This window comes from Struthio camelus, chromosome 13 (genome assembly GCF_040807025.1).
Source record: "Struthio camelus isolate bStrCam1 chromosome 13, bStrCam1.hap1, whole genome shotgun sequence".
NCBI classification, from domain to species: domain Eukaryota; kingdom Metazoa; phylum Chordata; class Aves; order Struthioniformes; family Struthionidae; genus Struthio; species Struthio camelus.
The window spans coordinates 9,942,036-9,961,354 of NC_090954.1; the positions used below are offsets into that span (position 1 = coordinate 9,942,036).

A 19,319-nucleotide genomic window follows, 5' to 3' on the forward strand; every position below is an offset into this window, starting at 1 on the left:
AAGGTAGCAAAAGGTACTGCCAGCCATTGTTGCAGGGAATTGCCGATACACCAAAAGGAGTGATGGAGGCAAAAAGCTGACTAGTTTAAGATGGATACTTACCATTTTTGGAAAAAAAATACATGACATAGTGGGTTCAATACCACGGACAGAACTTGACGACCCAGCAGATCCCTTTCAGCCCTGTTAGCCACATACGTTGTTTTATATAATATCAGAATTTTTCCTTTTCAGGTCTCCCAGGTGCTGGCTGCAGAGGCTGTGCCTGAAGATGGGGAACCAATGCAAATTACACAGAGGTGAGGAGGGTCATTTCAGAGCCTGGGGTCCATGGCCTGGATTCTTCAAACCTGAAGCGGTTTGAGGCACAGTCTCACTGGGGCTCTCTAGAGCCCTGCGAGCTGCAGAGCCTGGCAGCAGGTCTTGCTGCAAAGCCTGCCTGTAGTTGCTGCTGGTGTATAGCGCTGGAAATACGTTGCATTGGAGCATTGTGGGAGAGACAGGTGAGGCGCAACAAGGCAGAGGAGATCAGTTATTATTGGTACTGTACAAGACATGCAAGGTGGATTCTAGCACAAGTAAAAGGACTTGATCCTTACCCTCCTAAGCTGTGTCTAATTTGGTGTACAGTAAAGCTGTAGGGTGGGGTAGGTGAGCTGAAGGTGAGGTATAGCAGTGGGAGCACGTGGTCTGTCTGTAAAGGCACGTACACAGTGTGGTGGATGGATTACTGGATGTATGCGTGTGTATTTTTATATTCTTGCCTTACTGCAGAAGAGGAAAGAAGGGAGGAGGAAGCCAGACGGCACTGCCTATCAGCCAAAGATAGAGTGCAGTGCTCCAGAAAAGCCACTTCAGCATATGACAGGTGTGGGACAAGTCAACATGATTTTCTTCAGATTTAAGCCTTCTCTTCTTTTTCCTTTTTTTTTTTTTTTTTTCCTGTGGGATGCAGTTCTGCAGTGAAGACTGTGGGAAAAGCAGGGCAAAGGGGAGAGGATTCAAGGAGGAATTTACAAGAGAGGGCAGATATGTCATGTTTTTACTTGCTAGGCTTTATAATTCAGACTTATTTTGGAACAAAACTACCAGCTTTTCTCCATTCTAACAATATTTGGTCTGAATAGTTGATATTAATATGCAGGGTTTGAAAATCCCTCTGGCTTGCACCTTTCTAACAAGCTTAAAGCTTACCCTGGGGAGCAAAGGAACCTGCGGCTGCAGTTGCTGCGGAAGCTGATGCGTCTGTGACAGCTGAGTTTTTAGCTGGTATGTTTGTGTAGAAGGTACTAAGGCGTGAACTCAGGAGCTCTGGCCTCCCTCGTGTTTAAGGCAGAAGAGGCCGGGGTTGAATATGAAAAGAGGGATCTCTGTTGTGTAGCTGATGGGGTTAGGGGCTTTTCTGTTTGGGGTGTTTGCTAAGACACGCTGTTTAGCTGGTGAAACCTTCATGCCCTTTGCCAGCCAAGAGCTCCTGGCTGCCCTCCTTAGGGCTGAGTCTCACCTCCGTGTGCTGTGCCCCTTGTCTAGCAGCTGGCACATCTGTAGTAAGACAAAAGATGGCTGCAGTCTTCTCAGTTTTGTGCATGTGAGGTGTTGCCATCTGGCTCCTGGTAATGTGCCAGAACAGTCGTGGGTAAAGCTCAGGCACCCTCATCGGCTGGCCTCAGCACCGCCTAATGGAAAAACACTGCTCCGAGTTGAGTCTTGAGGCATTGAAACAGTTTTGGAAGCAGCAGCGGTGGTGAAAAGAAGCTGCTTTGCTTTCTGTGGGCCACTCTGCCTGATTGTTTTATGCTTTGTGCAGAGTATGGTAGATTGGAGTTTTAATAAATGATTATAGGCTTTGTTACCAGGAGATAGCTGGTGTAGCAAGCAATGTGGTTTGACTTCAAATTGATTAGCCCATTTTGTAAATGTCATAGCAAGTTGTTTTGTGTGAGTTCTTTTGAAGTGAGCCCTGATGTTAGACACAGAGTGAAACATGCTCAGCCTGGATTCATAACAAATGCTTTGAGATGCTTTATTTAGAGAGAGAATCCACTTGTGATTTCCTATCAGAATGTTGTTATTTATCATAAATCAGCAGTGGCTGTTCTCTCCTCTCTAAGGCCTGTGGTTGAGCTTAATAAATCTTCTGTTTGTCAGTATGGGGATTCGTGTTTTTAAAGTGTATCCTTGCATACTTGATCAGATTAATCAGAACGCCATGCAAAGCGCCGAGGGTGCCAGCATGGGTGCCAGACTTACTCAGCAATGCCTGCCTGTTTCAGAAATACATTGCGCTCTGTGGGGAAAAAAATACAGAGGAATACGAAGGTCAAAAAGAGAGGAGTTGTACACAATGCTGCGCGAAGGAACCGCTACGCCAATGTTGGCAGGACTTTGCTGCCGGGAAGCTTTGTATTGTATTTGTATTGTATTGGTGCTGCTTCTGGCTGCCACGTGCAGTGATAAGAAAGAAAATTAGCGGTATGAAGAGGGAAAGCGAGTAATCCAGTGTCTGTCTTCTCTAAGAAGTGCCTTGACACAGGTGAGGAAGTGCTGGTACCTGCAGAACTCCTTAATCTAAAAGTAGAAAAATCAAGAGTCTCACAGATGTGAGCAAGTATTTTCGCTCCTCTCACATGAAATAGTGACCCTTTGTGTCTTTTTATCAAGGGCTTCTAGAAGAAAAATAGTTTCTTTTGAGGTTTACGCTTAGGATAGCATTTTAAACCCGTGTGTTTCTCTGTTCTCCTGGTCATTGGAAATTATCGAGTTGTATGCCTTTCTGAACTGTGTCAGACAGGCAGGTGCATACTGTCACACTTATATGATGTGAGATTTATGTTGCATATTTATATTTTGGCAGCATCTCTGTATTGACCCCGCTTGGCAGTAAAAGGAGTCCAGATATTGCCACAGAAAACTCTGCTGAAGAAGAGGTCACTGTTTGCCCAGGTAAGAGGCACTTGGGAATATTCTGAATATTGCATTGAAAATAACACAGTGATAAAATTCAGAGAAAGGAGAAGAATTGTCAAGTTATTTGAGCAAAACAAGATCTCCTTCCCAGCTCTGTTCAGCAGGGCTGACATTAACTAACTTATTTTGTTTGATTCCCTGTTCTTTGGGCCCATTTCCTTTAAGACAGTATTACAGCCCTGTGAACAGAGATTGCTAAGGACCTACGGCTGGGGAGATGCCAGAACGTGTGTCAGGGCAGAGTGCTCATGCAAAATGAGATGTCAGGAGCGGTCCCTGCAATACCATCCAGAAATGTTCAGATCCTTTGGTTTAAAGCTCTGTAAAGCTTGAGAGCTCAAATGAATTGTATCTTATATTAATTAACACACCTGTTTGGGAACAATGAGTTTTTCTTCCCTGGTCTTTCCTATCATCTTTGATTCTTCACCTGATTTTTCAGTTCAGGGTTTTAAGTGAGAAACCTGATGAAAAGAACGCTCTTGTTCACGAGCGGCTGTAGAGGGGAGAGGTCATGATGGTGCTTGGAGGCGTTTTTTGTTGCTAAGGAAAACGTGGAAGTCTGAACAAGGTGTGACTGCGTGACAGACCACAGAACGGGAGCTCTGTCTTGCTCCTGGGGTGTAAGGGAGAGCTCTATTCTTGCATTGTCTCTATCCCAGCAAGTGTCCCACGCGCTTTCCCTGTGTCTAGTCTCACTCCCCATGAAGCTGCAAAGCTGCAGTGGCTTTGTCCTCGCACCATTGTGCTGTTGACTTTTAACCCCTCATCCGGCTGTGTTGTTGCACGTTGTCTGTTAACATTTGTGTCAAGTCTAAAAAATGTTTAGAAACTGTGAAAACACTGTTAAGAAATGGGCTGAGTTACATCAACAAGTGAGGAGAAAGTGTGGGGGCTGCAAACCTGCACTGACACGGCAATGTTTTTTTCAGAGACCCAACCGAGTCCATCAGAAGATATTGAGCCAGAGAGAGAAGAACTCTGCTCGGACAGCAAAGATGCACCTATGCAGGTAAGAGAGTATAAAGCTGGGGAAGCGTCCTGTTTCCAGTCCTGCTTTCTAGATCCTTGGCTCAGCTGGGCTATGCTAGTATTTCCCCTTGGGTGGTTGAGAGCATGGGCTTCTGCTGCTAGGATCCTCATAATCACTTCTCTTTTCGCTTTCCTCTCCGCTGCTTTGTAACTGCAGGCTCCTTTGGCCAAGGGTTGCCTGCAGCTGCTTCTGGAGCTGGAGAGCTGATATCAGTTCCAGCTTGTTATTTTGTATCATGTCCATTTCTGGGCTGGAGGATGTCCTCAGTCTGGACAGCAGCCCTGTTGCTTGCCCAGGGTTAGGAGCGTGGTACTGTGATGGTCAGCAATGCAGGGGATTCCAGGAGCTTTGGGGGGATTCCTGGTAAATCTTAGTCACATCATACTGTGACACATTTTTCCCTGCTACAGTCCTTTGAACTTCAGTGTCTTTTGTTTTCCACAGTCTGTCTCTGAGAGGCTGAGAGGAGAGGTTCACTCAGAGAGATTGGGTTGGGATAAAGATGACATTGAAATGTTGAGAGCTGGTGATGGTTTGCAGTCCAAGGAGAGTGAGCTGAGCCCAGGAATCTTGATTTTTATGCAGTAGTAGTTAATAGCAGTAGTATGTCAGTGGCAGGGCCATCCTTTCTACCTCCTGATGCAGATGTGCGCTGTTACGTGGCTCCTTTTCCTGTGCTGGCACACCTGTGCAGCAATTGCTGTGCAGCTGTCACAGTACCGACATCTGACTTCAGTTCCTGCTTCTGATAAAACTCCCTTTGTCTATTAATTTAGAGAGCTATATCAAAGGGGTTGCCAAGTACTGCTCTGGCAGGGTACATGAATATAGAATCGTACAGCTCTTGACAAGAGGATTCATTTGTGGAAGGCTCATTCTGGGAGTCTGCAGCTTGTACAGGATGCCTGCAGCTCCAATGTCTCATTGTCACAGGCCTCTTAATAAAACAGATTCTGCTCTCGTGTGCCTTTATTCTGCAGGTATCTCAAAGCACTGCTCCGTCAATTAGAGTGCAGCACGTGCCTCCTGGCAGCTGTCCTTCTGTGCAGGGCCCTTTAGCCTGAGCCACTAAAGGATGTTCATGACCCATTCAGTTAGGGTCAGAACGTTGACCTGTCCCTCACGCTGTGTGGATGGTGTGTTTGGGTCTTAAGCCTCTGCCTAGGCAGCTGCTGGGCCCGGGATGGTCAACGCAGCGTCCAAGAGTGACGTGGATGCGCTTCCTAGGGATTGTTCAACAGCATTATCATTGGCAGCAGGCACCAGTCCTGAGCCTGCAGCCTTCCAGGAGGACTGCCGAAATAACTATCATATAGATCAGCCGTTAGCGTGAAGCAGGCATAGACCAACAAGACTGACTTCTTCCCAGAAGACGCTGAGCCAGGACAGAGGAGTCTTGTTCTTGAGCTCAGCCTCTAGCATTGCTCTTGTCTGGCTGTTGGCTGCAAGCACTATGTCTTGAAGGCAGCTTTCTGTGCTGAAAGGGAGAGGCAACTGCCTCTGGCAAGGGTGATTGGTTCTGCAATTGAGGTTTCCTAGACTGTTCCTGCAAGCTTTGGAACAAGCAGTTTTGGGATCGTGGTGCCTTTTATTGCAGAATGCTGCCTTTCCATTTAAAATTAGTAATTTACCACAGATCGTAGGCAGGCAGGGTGTGCAGAACTGGTGATCTCCTAAGATTGTTTCAAAAATGGCAGCCAGAAGGAGCAGTGACTGCTGCTTTTCCCATCCTACGTTTCTGTGTTGTCTGACTAGAGTAACGCAGGTTTGATCTGATCGTTCATGTTTGACATGTCTTGTTTTGTATGACTCCTCTTTGTGACACCCTGTGGTGAGGACTTCACAGGATGTGGTGACACTGAGAAATGAGAACAGAGTATGAGTGAAAATGCTGAAAGTGATGTACTTCAGCAGCCTACGTTCAGATGGAGAAACTCTTGTAACAACTCTTCCATACTGCAGAGAGTTTCCCTGGAAATGCGTGTCCTGTCTGTCCTTGGGGGTCACTACCTGTGGCCTCGTCAGCCAGGTACTGGGGGAAAGGGTTTTCTGAGTTGGATTCTCAGTTCAAGGCCCAGTTCTGCAATCTCTTGCTTAGCTCCTGTGAGTCAGTAAAGTGCTCTTCTTCCCCTCAGGACATAAAAATGAGGATGGGTGCTCCGGATCATACCCTCATTTGGCAAAGCAGGTGATAAACCAAGTAATACGACAAACTGCTCCAGCAGCAATGAGCATCTTGGCTGACCCCAATTACTGCTTCCCTGAAATTACACTGTTGGAGGGAAGCAGACAGCGGCTTTGCTGCATACATGTCACGGATTAGAAGCAAGGACAGACAATTCTCCTATATTAATTTCCTACAGGTTTCTTCTACATAGTTAATATTTAAATAAGTTTTTTAATTATCATAAAAAATAAATTCTTTCTTAAATCTAGAGAAATCTCGTAGGAAGCCTAACTAGGCAGAGCTGTAGCTGCAAGTGAGATGGTAGCAGTCTGCAGTGCCTTGGACGCATTAATAGTATAGGGAACATTTGCATTTTGGAGGGTGATTAGTGGTGCACCTTTGCAGCTGTGTGCAATCAATGCGAAAGGAGAGTATCCGTGATAACGGCACCCAGAAAACAAAGATGGGCTGTGACATTTCGCCCTCGGAACACTGGTGAAAAGCCACCTCTAGTAATTTTGTGTGGCATTGATTTTAACTATGTTGCTTCTCTCCTTGATCTGTGTCCCCTCTGATGACTGCTCCAGCCACATCCTCTAGAGAGGAGGAGCTTCCCAGTGAGCTCACCATACTCGCTATGTGTACAGCAGCCTCCTTTCATCCTGGAAGAAGATCTATTCCCAGACAGTGTAGCCTCCGTAGCGTGGATCATGTCCAGAGACTGATGAGCACAAGTCAGGTGTTGAACTCTTGCTTTGCCCCATGAATTTTCCATCAGTTTCGCTTCTGAGCTTTCTTGATTAATGGAGGCTTTGCTGTTTTTCTGCAGTGGTACAGGTGATGTTTGCCTTAAACGTTGTGCACGGCTGTGCAGGGAAGTTTCACTGTGATTCAGCAGGACTTGTTGCCTTTGGAAGAAGAATTAGATAGCGCTGCGCAGTTTACTCAGCCAGTGGTGTTATTTCTGACCTGTGTGTGGTGAAGGGAGAATAAAACTTTCTAAGAAAAGCTGAGTCTATGGAAGGGTGAATAGCTCCCAGACAGCACAGAGCTTGACAGCTAGCAGAAAGAGGGAAGCAGCACAATGGCCTGTCTAGCTGGGTTTTTTTTCCTCCTCTTCCTCTGCAGGCTGGTGGAGATGAAAATGCTGGCAGGACTGTGTCTGAGTGCAGCCCTGCAGCTGCTGACCGTGTGTCGTGCCCACTGTGTGACCAAGGCTTTCCAGCCACGGAGATCGAGCTGCACGCCATGTACTGCAACGGCATCATGGGAGAGGAGGCTGGCGAGGACACTCCAGGTCTGCCAAGCACTGGTTTTGTGTATTTGTTCTTTGTACTTGCCCCCTTTTCCTGTTGCTTGCAGCCTTGTGCTGTAATTGTGTTCCTGTCAGGATATTTTGTGTGTGGCATGTGGAGAGATTTGTTCTCTCTGCCTTTTTCCATCTCCAGGCTGGTCAGGGAGAGAGTTACTGGAGGCTCCTCTCTTTCCAGCATCTACTGCACAGATAGCTCTTCTCTCTGAATGGCTTCTTATTAATAATACTAATAATGGCTCCGCATTATTAGTCCCTTGGAAAGTGTATAAGCTGAATATTACCCCAGGATAGTATGGCCCTGGCTGCTTCACTCACAAGGCACATCTTTTGTGTGTTTTGTGAGGGCCTGCGGAGAATTTGCCAGTGGTAGAAAATGACGGGCTCCAGAGCCACGCGAGTGAGAGCATCCTTCAGGGCCCTCAGGAAGGGAGCATCTTCTGTACAACTCTGAGCACAGTCTGCACTGTACAATGAGTCTGACATTTGTTATCTGTAAAAATGGTTTGTTCGGCAGTGAGAGACAGTAGAAAAGTTTCCCTCTTGTTCCTCTAAAATTATAAAATGATAACTATCGACCTGGGAGCTCAGATTTTTCTCCTTCATGTGAAGACTGAAGCGTAGAAGTGCGGTCAGAATGCTGATATTAAACCCTCTTTGCAGTTTTTTCCATGTCAATTTTTCATAACCAACCTTTGTAGAGCTTAAGTGAACAAATACACCAGCTGGTTATCAACATATTCAATAAGTTATGTTTTAGCTTCTGCTTGAAATGTAAAGTCTGTGTTAGCATAATGTCAGGTAATATCAAAGTAGTAGCTTGTAATAAGATTAACTTTTCAGGTTATGCATATATAATTTTCAGTTACATATTGAGTTATTAAGTACAGCCTTAATCTATGATGTCTAAGCAATTTGAGCAAATCGGAGCTGGTACAAGAACTGTAATTTCTGCATTTCTCTAGCAAAAGGAAGTTTCACCATGTAATCGTAATGCAGAGTTGATGTAGTTTTAAAATACAGGGTCCCTGTTATGCTAAATCTTTGGAGATATGATGTGGATCCCGTCAAGATAGACAGAGCCAGAGTAGCAGCTGGGACTGTTTGGTGCTGAATTTTGGTGGGGACTTGTCTCTGCAGGCACAAACCAACTACTTATGCAAAAGGGGAACGGCTTACGCAAATCATGAGTTATCACAGTTCCCTTCCCCTCCTCAACACTGATAAAGGTCTTATCCGTGCTACAAAATGAAGCAGAATTTTTATTATACTTTTTAGCAGGAACGTCTTTTGTCCTGTGGTAATCGAGTCCCCAGTGTGCCTGGATTGAGAGTATATCCATTTGATCCTAGGGAATCCTGACTGTGATCCAGAAAAGGCTTTGAATTTTTTGGCAATGCAAGGGAACTTGCTCTTTCCTTTGGTGTTGTAATTCAGCAGGACAGAGTTCAAGGCTGGCCTTTTCACTCAGCTTCCAGACTGGTCTCCTTGGGGATGTTTGTACGGGTAGCTATTTTGGAATTGTTACTCTGCCGCTCTGACTTGTTCAGAACAATCCCTCCATATGGAAACTAGGCTGGAAGAGAAGTGGTTTTGTACTGCGGGAATGGTTCTGGGACAAAATCACAGTAATTTGGGTTTTTGAATGTTGTTTATTCTAGCATTTTCCCTGTAGACACCAGGCTTTGCTGGCCATGGCAGTCTCTGATGCCTGTGTTGTTTGGGCCAAAAATCTTCACGGAACTGGGGGCTTCTTGCACTCTGAGCCGCACACTTGAACTTAGAGCAAAACGTGATGTCTGGTTGGGGTTTGGCTTGTAGGGCACCTCCAGTTCCCAGGGCCTGTACAAAGATGGAAAGCGCACTGAAAGGTCTCAGTTGGTGAGCTAATCAGAGGCGTTTGGGGTGCATAGGCAGGGATGACGTTTAGCTCTGAGCTGAGGCAAGGCAGTAGCCTGGAACATGTCTTATGCAAGTACAAAAGGGCTCTGTTTCCTGGCTGTTATTGTGGCATCTTCCACTAACACAAAAATCCATATGTAAAGCTAATGCAAGAGGGGACAAAACGGTGGGAGGATTGTCTTGTGAAGCAAAGAAGAAAAGCAATAACCCCAAGAACACAGCAGTAACCTTGTATGCAAGAAAATCAAAGTTTTGCCCCCCCCCCCCCCCCAAGCCCTGTCCTGATCTATTTAGAAAAGGCAGCTTCAGATTCCCTTTACTGCACTGGGTCAGCAGTTCTGATCCATTTTAGGATATATTAATTGGATTTACTCCGAATACCTTTAGTACTACAGATTGCTGTAATCTTCAGTGTTTTCCATTTTAAAATTACAAAACGATTCGTTTGGTTTTGCTCCTCTTCTTCCCTCTTCTAATCATTCACCAAAGCCTTTCACTGTTTTGTAGAAGGAGGCCAGCTCAGGCTGGCTGATATTTAAGGACAGGTTTTCAAACTATTTAGCTGGGCAAGATGAGCAACAGTAGCTTCCCTTATGTATGTACATGGTTGCCTTGGCTGGATGCCTGGACCACGACATACCTGAACTGTATGAAAATCTGGTCATGAGTTTCTGTTTCCCTGTCATCTGAGTAAATGAAACGGAAGAGCCTGCTGCTGCTTTAGCTACTGCACGAGGCTGGGGAGAGTGTGAGCCCTAGTTGCCAGCTCCGTGAACGTTACTAATTCCTGGTGAATGAATGAACCCCTTGCAAGTGTTGTGCCAGCTCCTTCTTCCTTTGTACAGTCATTTGAAGGGCTTGCTTGTGAGAGGGGCTCTCTGATGAAGTTGTCAGATCCATCACCCTCTGCTGCTGCCAATACAAGATTCTGCCGGTCTCAGTCTGGAAGCGAGTCTTGGCTGTTACTGAGCATATTGAATAGTCTTGAGCTTTGGGACATACTCTGTTCCTGTGGCCCTCCATCTACGCACTCGCAACTTCTCAATTCCCAAGTGAGCCTCAGAAAAAGAGGATTTGATACATCCCTTCCTCCCAAAGCCTCGAATACAACGTGAAGCAGCTGTCAATCTTCAGAGTGGCAGAAGCAGCAGTGATGGTACTGTTAAAAAGCTCCTGACATCAATAGAAGTGGCACTGTTACAGCAGAAAGAGTAACAGAACAGGTGCGGAGAAAAGCTTCATCACTTGTGAGAAAGGACAAGATGCTGGAGAGTCTGCCATTAATAGGATCTTGCACAAAAATAGTACGGCTGGTAGTAAGAAGAGGAAGCTGGGAGCATGGAGGAGAAACCTGGTGCAGTGAACAGCAGATGCCTAGTGCAGCAAGGCAAGGAGCTTAGTACAATATGGCCTTGCAGCTCGGCATGCTGGCTGACCTCCCCCGTCGCCCCGGGAGGTAAGCCTAGAGGTGGGCTTGCCAGCAGCGGGGCTGAGCTGGGAAGGGTTTGCTCCTGTTCCCCCGGGTGAGAGCTGGAGCCGAGCAGGCCAAGGATGACTTGTCAACCCGAAGAAATGCAGAGCCGGTGAAAAGGTCATTTTCAGGCTACAGAACGTGTCTGACCTTGCAAAGAGCACTACATCTGGGAGAGTTACAAGGCTCCCATCGCAGCTCCCCTCAGCTGGTCAGGACTGCTCAGTTGCAGTGGGGATTTTCCCTATGGCAAGCTTTTTTTCCCGCCCCAAGTTCTCTTCTGAAGCCGCTTCCTGCAGGCTGATGGTGTGTTTTGGCAGGGGCCATGCCTTGCCAGTGTGTGTGAACGTGTGAACTGGGGGCAGGCTGACTCTGCTGTGCTTCACCAAGCCTATCGCACCGTTGGCCCTGTTCTCTCTCCTGTGCTCCTCCTTTCAGCAGCACAGTTGGGGGTCTTGCCCTGGGCATCTGCAGAGCTGGTCCCAGAGATCTCTGATGGGCCCATTGTGCCAGATGTGTTCACTGCTTTTGGAAAAAAATAGAACTGATTAACACCTGAGCTAGTGCACGAGGCTGCCGAGATGGTGTTAAAATAATATTAACGAGTGCGCACTGATTTGGAGAGCAGCTTTCACCACACTGTCAAACGTACGTTAGTTGGGTTGTTGGGAGGCTGGATGGCTTGGGGGTTGGCCGTGGTCGTCGGTCTTCTTAATCAGACTGCCGCTTCAAATCTGGGCCAGGCTAAGTTAAACAGAGATGCCTGCTTTGGTTCCTGTGAGAAAAAAAGCTGGTGGTCTCAGTCATCACCGGATGACGATATCCACATGCTAGGAAGTGCTCGAGCTTGACCAAGCTTCAGCGTGGATGTCTCCCTTCAGCCCCAAGAACTCCCGAGGGGCTCACAGCGTGTTTGCTGGTTGTGGCTGCAGAGAGAGGTGGCTAGTAATGAAAAGGCCATATTGTATCAGCATCAGGGATGAATATTGGGGCTTGTAGGGCTGCCTAATGCTCCAGAAATGGGGTTTTGCTAAAGCTCTGAAGGATTCTCCCTGTTCAGTGCAGAATTCCCCCCTTCTTTCCCAGAGATGTTGTGCCACATGCAGGCCTATACGGTGGATTTAGGCCTTTCTTGTAATGAGAATATCGAGTATGGGAAGCAATGTTATCAGGCTGTAAAGCAGCTCCATGCATTGTCCCTTAGCCAGATTGCTGAGAATGCTTACTGCAACATCTGTTTTGGAGCTGGGATCTTGAATGTCCCTGGTGAAGCGAGCTAAGATATCTGATACGCTCCCCGAGGATCTTTGCTGGTGGCATGTCAACAGGAATATGCTGAGAGGAATTCAGCTGAAAGAGACAACACTTAGACGTGCTCCCTGCAGATGCCTGGAGAGCAGGTTTGGAGAGACTGCTCGGGATTGCTGAGGGAACAGAAAATCTTGGCTCCTGTCATCAGCATGCTAGTCAGGCCAGGATTTCGCCAGCTACCTACGGGTGTCAGAGCAAGCCCTTCCCTGCTGCCGTTAGAGAGAAGCATCAGCGATGCCTAACTTTGGTAGAGCCATCCAGAGACCTCATAGAGCTTTATGCAGAGAATCGTAAAGATCACCCCCATTTCACTTTGAGGGGGAGAAAAAGCAGTGATCGTTGAGGCTCTTTGGTGAAACCTCCCTTTTCCAGCATGAGCTGCGTCTGCAGCGAGACTAGCTCTTCCTACCACATCAGCAGAAGGGCTGATGCCCCTTCATGGCCCCTGCCTCAGCTCTCTTTCTTCTGCAAACCTGCAGTGGCCAAACTCGCTCCCTTGCTGTAGACATGGGTGCTCAGTTTGGCAGTGAGCAGTGCCATGATGCTGGAGCAGCTGTGTAACTCTTCTCCCAGGTTGTTGTTCTGCTGCACATCAGCTTTTAAATTACTGTAAACAGCATACTGTTGATAAAGCTCTTTCCGGTGGCCAAGACAAGTTACAGTGTGAAATGGCTAACTGGTCTGCAAGTGCAGGGAAGGTAACTCCTTCAGTATCCCCCCACAGAGAAAAGGAGAATTGGCCAGCTACCTCTTCTGCAGGAAAGAAGACCCTGCCCGTCTCGGTCCACTGTTTCTTGGTCTTTCCGTCATGAACTCTGCTGCAGCCTTGAGTGGAAGAGGTTAAAATATGTTCTATTTGGATGTTGTATAGGGATGCAGCTGGGGTGGATGGGGAGTAACCCTTTCTGCTTTGTCTCCAGTTCTTACCCGACGTCAGAGAGAGGCAAGAAATAAAGCTGTCAGCGGTGAAAGTGGCCCAATGTCCTTAGACATTGACAAGTAAGTAGGTATGCTTGCTCCTCTGAGATTGTTTCCCGTGCTCCAGTTCTAGATTGTCTGTGGATGTCTTTATACTTGCATAAATGCAATATCTAGCAATATTTTCCTAAGAAATTGCCTTTCCTCAGTCCATCTTGTTGCAGTACTGGATATTTTTATACCAAAGCAAGAGGAATTTGCTGTGTTCAGATTGTTTATTTTTGCACTAAGTTCCTTTCAGTCAAATCCATGGCAAGCTGGCATGTGTGGTCTCTGGCCATTGTGGGGGGAGCTGTAGTTAAAACGGTGCTAACTCAGCCAGTTTCTAATGGGAGATTTGAGGTTGGTAACCCTGGGAAAAGGAGAGGCTTGGACAAGGAGGCTGTCAACATGGCACCTGTAGTGATATTCTTAATTAAATTAGACTTTCAGAATAGCAGTGGCTTTGTTTAATCTCTTCCCGTGCAGCCCCTCCTCCTCCCACCCACACAAAGCATCATAAGAGAGGATCTGACAGTAAAATCCCTGCTATGGAAGCAATTTTGCTGTTACAAACAGTGGATGGCAACATCACTAATGGAATTAGGCTAATTATAGAGAGGACAGCTTCTGTTTAGACACATTATCTGGGTAATCAGCACTGACTGGAAAGAAAATATAGGAAAAGTACTGCAGAGTTTTGCTCGATGGGGGCTCTCCATATGCATTTTAGAGCCTGGGGTGAGTTTTACTAGGTGAGTGCTGCTTATCAAACTGAACACAATACTGCTGGGGCTGATCCCTGAGGGCTTGTCTCTTCATAAAGACAGTCCGTCCCTGAGTAACTCCCCGGGTGGATGCTCTCCTCCTGAAGAACCAGTGCCCTCTTTTGCATGGTACCATCCGTGCTGAGAGCTGGCGTGGAAGCGAGTATTGCTGTATAATCCATGCCTGACCTTCATCTTCCTTCACCCAGGATAATTTTCTTCCCAGACACATTCCATCCATCCTGCATGAGCCTGGGCATCTTCTGCACACATGAGGGGGTCTGAGGGAGGCGGCTGCAAGAGAGGGGTGCCTGTGCCAGTCGCCCAGCAGGAGTGCGTGCTCCGCATTCCTCTCCCAACATGGCTAGATGTAAAATGGAGACAGTACAGAGAAAGACTTGATTTACTAGTCAGACAAGTTCATCCAGCCCTGGTAAAATGTCTCTCTGATTTAACACACTTGGTTTGCTTTTCAGGCAGAATTTAACTCCCCTTTGCAAAGCCCTTGCACTTCATTTCTGCAGATTTTGACAGGGTGCTTTATGTCTGGGGAGAAATCAGTGGTGTTTGAGATAGTTAGATGAGCAGATTTGATTACTGTCCTGCTGCTGCAGCAGCAGCAGGATACAGAGGAACAGGCAGGGAAAACTGGTTATCACTCCATCTTTGTCACTGGTGCTGGCCTGACCCCACTGAGCAAGTCCCGATCTGGTGACATGTCTCCTCTGTGGCATGGCTTGGAGGAGGAAAGCCACCGCTGGTGGCTGGTAGCTCAGTGCAGGGTGAATCCTAATGCAGTGCTCTGTCCTTTCCTGCCTGGCAGGTGTGAGAAGTGCTACCTCTGTAAGTCACTGGTGCCACTGCTGCAGTATCAGAGGCATGTGGACAGCTGCCTTCAGGCTGCTAGGCAAGCTCAGGGAACCAGGAGGCTGCGAAGTGCCAAGGTGAGGGGCGACCCTGCAGACTGTCTCCTTTGCTTTGTGCTGGTTCTGGGGGTGGGTTGCCAGCAGGAGCTGTTTCCCTGGTTGACGGGATGAGCTGACCTGGTGTAGGATTGCCTGCCCGTGTGGGTAACTGTGGCCAGAGAACTTGTTGCCCTCCCTTTCACAGCGTTTTGCAAGAGCATGGACCAGTCCCAGGGGGTGAGCTAATCCAGCGGAGCTGCCAGTAACCTCTCCAGCAGGCAGGGAGCCAGGGCTGTCCTGCTGCCAAACAGTGCGCCTCAGTCCTGCAGGCTTCCTTGGCTGAATATAGATGGAGTGGAGGGCAGCGTCAGGGCGACAAGTGTATCCGACTCTATCCACAAGCCCCTTCCCATCAGGGAGGGCTTTAGAGCCACAGCAGGGAGAACCATTCAGTCCCAGGAGCAAACCGAAGCGTCGCGGGAGAAATGTGAGGAAGCGAACATGGTGGCTGGTGTGCTGGGTGTGTGGGGGACGTGCCTTGCTAGGGGAGGTGGGGGGCAGTGAGCATGGGTAGCAGCTGGCACACAGTTGCTTGTCAGGTGTTAGCCCCCACCATGATATTCCCTGCTTGCAGTTGTCCCAGGGGAGCACAGAGAGGGGCCCTTCCAGGCCTCCTCGCTGGTTCCTGTGGGCACAGCCCTAGTGCAGCAGCTTTGCCTGCGCTCAGAAATGTGATTCTCAGCATGAAGATGCAACATGATGTCTTAGTTTCGTGTAATCCCTTAAATCCATCGCAGGCCTCAGCCCTTTGGGGATTCAGATGCAAATGATGAGATTTCAGATTGATGATTTTTGACTGGGATACAGCCAAGTGCTGTGTGGTTCAGAGCACTGCAGGGCATGGCTGCTCCTGCATGTGACCAGCTCCATGGGGCTGTTTGACTCTGTCCAGGCTCCACTTAGCCAGCTGGCATGCTGGAGGTCCTGCGTGCAGGCATGGGCACAGGGCACTGGGAAAGGTGCTGGAGCCAAGCTGCCCTTTGGGACCGCTTGGCAAGGCTCTGCATTTCCTCTGACTCTGCCCTGTGTTGAGGTGGCAGCTCACCCGTGGGGAGCAAGTCATGCTTGGGCATGGGCTGGGCCACTGGAAAACTTCCTGGTGGCACTGTTGGACTTGCAGGTTCCTGCCCGGGCCCCTTTCGAGGTGATTTTCAGCTCCAACCTTACAGCAGGGCCTGCCAGTGACTTCTGGAGCAGTTCTGGGGAGCAGAGCAGCCAGGAGAGGAGACTTTGCTGGGCAAGCAAAGCTTGGAGCTGCCAGGCAAAGTGTCCTTCCCTTAGCCTGTGTGACCAGTGTGGCCACATCTTGCCAGGGACTAAGAGAGGGCACAAGATGCATGTTCTTCATCTGATTGTGCCATGGAGGAAGTCCCTTCACTCCAGCACCAAGATCTCTTTAGATGGAGCAGGATGGAGCCTGCACTTGGAGTCACAGTGCCTGGGTGATGTGCCTGGGCACAAGAGGCTCTGCCCCACTTCAGACTGCTGCGTTACAGCCACACGCTCACTCGCTGGGCTTGGGGATGGCTTCCTGCACTCTGGCCTCCCTTTGGCTCTGGCTCTGCTTTATGAACTGCTGTCAGCTGCCTCTGCTTGGGCGCTGGTCAGGCTGGGTCCGGGGCAGTGCCATTCGTGTTGGCTGCTGGCCTCGCTTAGCTCTGTGCTCTGGAAACATGGCCACCCCTGCTTGTGTCCAGCCTGACTCCGTGTGCTGGGGGAACATACGACCAAGGGGCCACCCTGGGCATGGGCATCTGGAGAGGACGTGTTCCCTTGTGGCAGTGCTGTGATGGCTGTTCTACTCTCCCTTGGCAGGACTTTGGAAGGCATGAGGGGCGACTCCTCAGCATGCTGGAGTTCTCGGAGAGCAAATCTGCAGGTGGGAAGTTGCTTTCTGTGCCTGCCTGGCTGGGTCAGGGTTGCTGAACCTTCCCTTTCCTAGCGGCCTCCTTTTGGGGCCTTCAGTTGCTGCTGCGGGTCCCAGCTTGGCCTGGGCTGTGCGGGCAGCACGTTCTCCTTGGAGGAGCCTGCTCTTCCTGAGCAGAGCAGGAGGCTGTGGGCTTAGCTGGCCTTTGCATCCCCCTCAGGAGGCCCAAGGCTGCCACAAAGACCTGGGGCAGGAAACGCTGGCACACTGGAGGATATGTCAGTGATGACATAGCCCAGGTCCTCATTGCTGAGGAACGGTTGTGCCTTCTTGGTGGCTCCCAGACCGAGAAGAGGGTGGCTGGCCTGCTGAGTGTGCTGCAGGCTCTGAGGACTGTGCCGGGGCTCCTGCGGCCGGGCATGACCGTCTGTTCCTGCTGGCAGGGCACGCGGCAGACTGGGATCCTGCCCCGGTGCCCAGAGCTCAGGTGGGGGTGTGCTCTGAGCCACTGCGTCAAGAAATGTCCATGCATCCACCTGCTACCTTGGGGTGGCAGAGCACTGCCTTCCCTGCCTGGGCACAGTGCTTCCCCCCATGGGTCTGGGGCAGGTGATGACAGAGAAATGCTCTTCACGGCATCCTCCTCCCCTCACCAGCGCTCTCCCCTGGCTCCACACTCAACAGAGGGCTGATGTGCACGCTTTCGTTGCAGGTGCTGATGCAGGGACCGCCCTCTCTGGACTAGGAGACCGACAGTCGCCTCCTGCTTTCTCCTCCCGAGCTGAGGATGAGGCTGAGGATAGCCCGCGCTCCCCTTTGCACGTTCCTTTCAGCATTTCCCCTGCAAAATCGCGCGTCTCCGTTTCAGAAGCCACAGACTGCTTGGTGGACTTGGAGCCACACCTGGCTCTTCGCTTGGGCAGTCGGCAACAGACCAAAGCCTGCCGGCGGAGAAAGAGGAAATTCTGAGATGAGCAGTGCAGAGGGCCTCCCAGGGCGACTTCGTGAGTCGTGAGCCGCAGGAGTGCTCGGCCAGTGAGGACCTGCGCAGTGCCGTACCCATGCTTCACCTGCAGCCTTGTTCTCCCACCCCCCTTTTATATGTTTTATATGATCTGTGCAGGGAGTGCTGGGTGGAGAAGTGACTGTGTTTTATAGGTGCCTGTGCAGCTTTGCTTTCCTGTTAAAGAAATGGAAATATATTTATGTATGTTTTTATGAAACTGCAGCAACACGGAGGAGCTATGCTGTCTTTCTCTGGGGAACGGGGAGGCGCTGGAGGGAGGAGAGGAGGAATAGCAGATGCGTCTAAAATCACGCTTCCCGAGGCCTGTCTTTGGGCTCCTGGGGGCTGGAAGGTGGTGTGAGCACAGGGCCGTCTCTGCCCAGGCTGCGTGCGGCCAGTGCAGGGTGCTGCGGTGCCTGTTCTGGGAGCGCTCCAAGGTGACAGCGTGCAGCAGGCAACAGTGCAGACAACTGCGTGGCGGCTGCTGGCCCGGATCAGGAGGCTGGCGCTGCTGGGGGCTGAGCGGGAGCTGAGGACCCTGGCCAGCCGGGCTGGTGCCAGATGTGAGCTCAGCTGGTGGCTCTGGGGGCTGTGTAATCCAGCTGCTGTGGGGTTCTTTGTCCTCTCCGGCATCGGTTTGTGCACGAGCCAGCATCCCTACTTGCTTCTGGCAGGAGGAAGCCTGTCTGTGCCCCCACGATGGTGCTCTGATGTGAGCTTTTGCCACCAGCTGTTCCCTTTCCGCTCTGCAGAGCTAGGGGAGCTGCACGTGACTGGCTTTCCCTCCTGGGAGGCTCACCCTTGCCTGCTGGTGCGGGCAGCTTCAGAGGGCACGTTCGTGCCAGCTGAGAGCCAGAGCCAAGGGAAGCGTAGACCAGGCAGGCAGTGCCAGAGCCATGACCCCTGTGTCCTCGGTGTGTCTGCTGGGTGGCCTTGCCACCGGCAGGTGGGTGCTGTTGCGTCAAGCCAGGCGAGACCCCATTTTGATCTCCTTGGCCGAGAGTCTCTCTTCCTAGCTCAGGGGTGTGGAGTGCCCTGTGCTGGCACCTGGGGGGGCTTGTCCTGCCCCTACTACCTACCCCCCCCCCCCAACTCAGTGAAGGCACTGCTGCTTTATGCTCATAGCCCCAGGGGCTTCGGGGGCAGCACAGAGCCTCGGGCTGGGAGCTGCTGGTGCTCGGAGCCTTCGGGCAGCAGGGCGGCTCAGCCTCCCTCCCGGCGCTGCGTTGCAGGGGCCCTGCCCCAGCCGCGGCCTCCCGGGACGGCCCCCTGTTTACCCAGGGAGCAGCCTCACCTCCTGCTGCGGAGCCCCTCATTAGGAAGGGGAGGGCTCATTAATGTGCCTGCTTAATTAATGGGACGGGTTGACACTCAGCTAATTAAAATTTGGGCTCAAATTTAAAAGTGCTAATTGGAAACGCAGCCGAATGCAAATTGGCCTGGAAATAGGCCACCCTGGCTTGGGACCGAGTCCCAGCCAGGGGTGCACCTGCACTGGTGAAGCTGTGGTGAAGCTGGACTGGGGTGGTGCCAGGACACCCCGGGGATGGGCACGGGGCGCCCAGGGGCATCCCAGGCAGCAACAGGCCACCCT

The 19,319-nt window shown here is 50.1% G+C and overlaps 1 protein-coding gene across 7 annotated transcripts in view; it reads left to right on the forward strand.

Moving 5' to 3' along the window:
• The window catches only part of UIMC1 (ubiquitin interaction motif containing 1), a 40,489-nt gene extending 22,536 nt beyond the window's left edge, over positions 1-17,953 (forward strand). For 3 of the 7 annotated variants that reach the window (XM_068959165.1, XM_068959166.1, XM_009665662.1), the window contains exons 6-13: positions 235-299; positions 2,855-2,943; positions 3,900-3,979; positions 7,296-7,464; positions 13,084-13,162; positions 14,711-14,831; positions 16,668-16,731; positions 17,432-17,953. In XM_068959165.1, the coding sequence (XP_068815266.1) occupies positions 235-299; positions 2,855-2,943; positions 3,900-3,979; positions 7,296-7,464; positions 13,084-13,162; positions 14,711-14,831; positions 16,668-16,731; positions 17,432-17,688 (924 nt within the window). In that variant the 3' untranslated portion in view covers positions 17,689-17,953. Of the gene's footprint in view, positions 1-234; positions 300-2,854; positions 2,944-3,899; positions 3,980-7,295; positions 7,465-13,083; positions 13,171-14,710; positions 14,832-16,667; positions 16,732-17,431 lie in introns of those variants that run through there. The other 4 variants (XM_068959167.1, XM_068959168.1, XR_011143854.1 and 1 more) reach the window with 3 other exon arrangements.
• Positions 17,954-19,319: the final 1,366 nt, after the last annotated feature.